Genomic DNA, 2,850 nt, shown 5'->3' on the forward strand with positions numbered 1-2,850 from the left:
CCCCCGGCCGCCCCAGCCCTCCTCGCCCCTCGGCGGGCCCGGGGCTGCCCGGCACTCACTATTCGGGATTCATGCTGGACATGTCACTGCAGCTGCCGCCGCCGCCGCCGCCGCCGTCCTTGCTGCCGCAGCCGCCGCCCTGACTCTCCGCGCCACGGGTAATCGAAAGAAAGGAATGAGATCGGCTGTTCCGGTAGAGCAAACGTCTTCCCGACTCCGACCCCTTAGAACACAATCAGCAGCCGCCGCCACTCAGCTATCGCTTCCACCCAAGATGGCCGCCGGCGAACCAGGAAATAGGGAAGCCTCAGACCAAGGGGCCTTTACACAGCCCAAAGGGCGGCCGTGCCGCGCGGCACGCCGGGAAAGAGAGGCGCGAGCGCTGCTGTGCGCCCTGAGGACCCAGGTGCGGCGCGGCGGTCCGCACTCAGTTTCCCGCCAGGCGCTGCGCCCGGGTCGCATGCGTACTGAACAACTTGTCGCCCGCCCCATTCCCTTACTCCCTTACTTCCCCACCCTTGGCCCCTCCCTGCTCCCCTCCCGGCTGACTCGCTGGCTAGGACTTCGCTCGGACTCCCCCTGGCGGATTGGCTGAGGCGGAGCGGACCCGGTGACGTCATCAGTGAGACGTGGCAGCAGGGCGAGTCAGCGCCCGCGGGGGAGGGCATCGGAGGGGGGTTGGGATGGGCGGAGGGCGGTGTTGGTGGCCTCGGAGGGTGGGAGTGAGGGGAGACCCTGCGACCGAAGGAAGGAGGGGCAGACACCGGAGGGACTGGCGGAGGCTGGGAGGGAGGGGGTCTGGGGACTCGCCTGGCAGGTCCTGCCTCCCGAGCGGCTTGGGCCGGGCTGAGGCCTGCGCCTTCCCGCTGCTGTGAGGGCGTCTACGCGAAGGACGGCGGGAGTCGGGCGGCCTCTGCTCCAACACTCGGGCTGTGTGGACACCCTGAAGTTGACCTTCGGTTCTCTTCCTCTCACCCAAACCCTCTGTGTTGGATCATTGTCCGATGTGGGGCCACACACACTCCTGTTTTCCTTTGTGGTGATTTCTTACCATTTCTCTTCCAGACCCTGAATAATTGCAGTGGTCTCCAGATGGACTCTGCTTCCATGCCTTCTCTACCCCAACCCATTTGCACACACGGACAGATCTAAGTTTCTCAAACAGGAACATCCAGCCTGACCCCACAATGTTTCCTGACTCCACATTCTGTGTATAGAACACAGCCCAAAGTCATCCTAAAGCGGTCTTCCTGCCCTGGTTGTAGCCTTCAAGTTAAATTGTGCTCTATTGATTAGTTATTACTTAATTCTAAGTTGTTCTGCAAGATTTGGAAAGTAGTAAGGGATAAAAACATGCAATTCACTATAAAATACGGCACCCACACAACTGGGAATGACAGCAACATTTTTTAACCTTAAGGTCTTAACTTGATTAATCAACTCAGGAATTCGAATCTGTACTCAACTTTAATACACTATCTTGGGTTATTCAGTTACAAAGGGCATTGTATAATACATTGTCCAAAGTTTAGCGTCCAACTTGTTCTAAGAACCCAGAAAATGATCCTCCAGACATTGCAAAATCACTTAAAATACCTCTGACACTAAGATATGCAAAAAAAAAAAAGTTGTTCTTATTTCTACCCTTTCACTACCCCCTTAATCCCAAACTGGCTTTTTGAGCCATAGTTGACAACCTCATCAAACTGTACACACAGATCTGACTTCTGAAATGAACATGGTCATCACCCCAGAAGGACACGACTGGACAAATAAATGAACACCAAAAATATTTCATATGCTAAACTCCAAAGCTCCTAACACTTCCTACTTATAAGTTCATAGAATAAACAAAAAAAATCAGAAAAGGGCTCACGAAAGCCAGGCATGATGGTTCACACCTGTAACTCTAATTACTCAGGAGGCTAAGATCTGAAGATTACAATTCACAGCCAGCCCAGCCTGGAAAGTCCATAAGACTTTTCTCTCTAACTAATCACACACACACAAAAAGCCAGAAATGGAGCTGTGGCTCAAATGGTAGAGCACTAGCCTTAAGCACAAAAGCTCAAGGATAGTGTCCAGGCCCTGAGTTCAAGCCCCACAACTGGCATCAAAAAATAAATAAGAAAAGGCCCAAGAACTTGTCATGAGCCCACAAAAGTTTTAATCTCTCCTTCCCTTTGACATATACCTCTCAACTTCCTTTAAGTTTTTCCTTCCCCAACAAGGATTGCCTACTAATCACTTAACCTGTGAGGGAATCGTGATAATTAAAACAATGTAAACTAGACATCCAGTGACTTTGAGGCACTTGGCAAATGTTAACTACTTTCTGCCTTCGCTCAGCTGCAAGTGCTAAGTGTAGCTGCTATGAACCAAAGACAGAAAGTTCCATATCTTAGTTATGGTGTTGCAATATGCAGCTCAGCTTAGGAGTGGTGCTAAGATGTTTCCTACCCTTACAGCAACTTATGAGTCATTTACATTAAGACTTCCTTCCCAGACCTAAACTCTTAAAATCATATTTAAACAACTTTTGCTGACTTAAACTTTAACATATTTCATGTTTGTATTTTTAAGAATAGCTACCTTTTTGGGGGGGGGGGGAGAGAAGAGCCCTTGGGGCTTGAACTCTGGACCTGGAGTGCTGTCCCTCAGCTCTTGAGCTCAAAGCTAGAGCTCTACTACTTTAGCCACAGTGCCACTTCTGGTTTTCTGGTGGTTTATTGGAGATAAGAATTTCACAGCCTTTCCTTCCTGGGCTTGCTTTGAACCATGATCCTCAGATCTCAGCCTCCCGAGTAGCTAGGATTACAGGGATGAGCCACTAGAGCCTGGCTAAGCTAC

General features: G+C 50.7%; 1 protein-coding gene across 1 annotated transcript in view; it reads right to left on the bottom strand.

Moving 5' to 3' along the window:
- Positions 1 to 468, bottom strand: part of Rab1a (RAB1A, member RAS oncogene family) — a 33,072-nt gene extending 32,604 nt beyond the window's left edge. The window contains exon 1 of the mRNA XM_013022525.1: positions 60 to 468. Within this exon, the coding sequence (XP_012877979.1) occupies positions 60 to 82 (23 nt within the window). The 5' untranslated portion in view covers positions 83 to 468. The remainder of the gene's footprint in view (positions 1 to 59) is intronic.
- Between the last annotated feature and the right edge of the window lie 2,382 nt (positions 469 to 2,850).

This window comes from Dipodomys ordii, unplaced genomic scaffold, assembly GCF_000151885.1.
Source record: "Dipodomys ordii isolate 6190 unplaced genomic scaffold, Dord_2.0 Scaffold63, whole genome shotgun sequence".
Lineage (NCBI taxonomy): Eukaryota > Metazoa > Chordata > Mammalia > Rodentia > Heteromyidae > Dipodomys > Dipodomys ordii.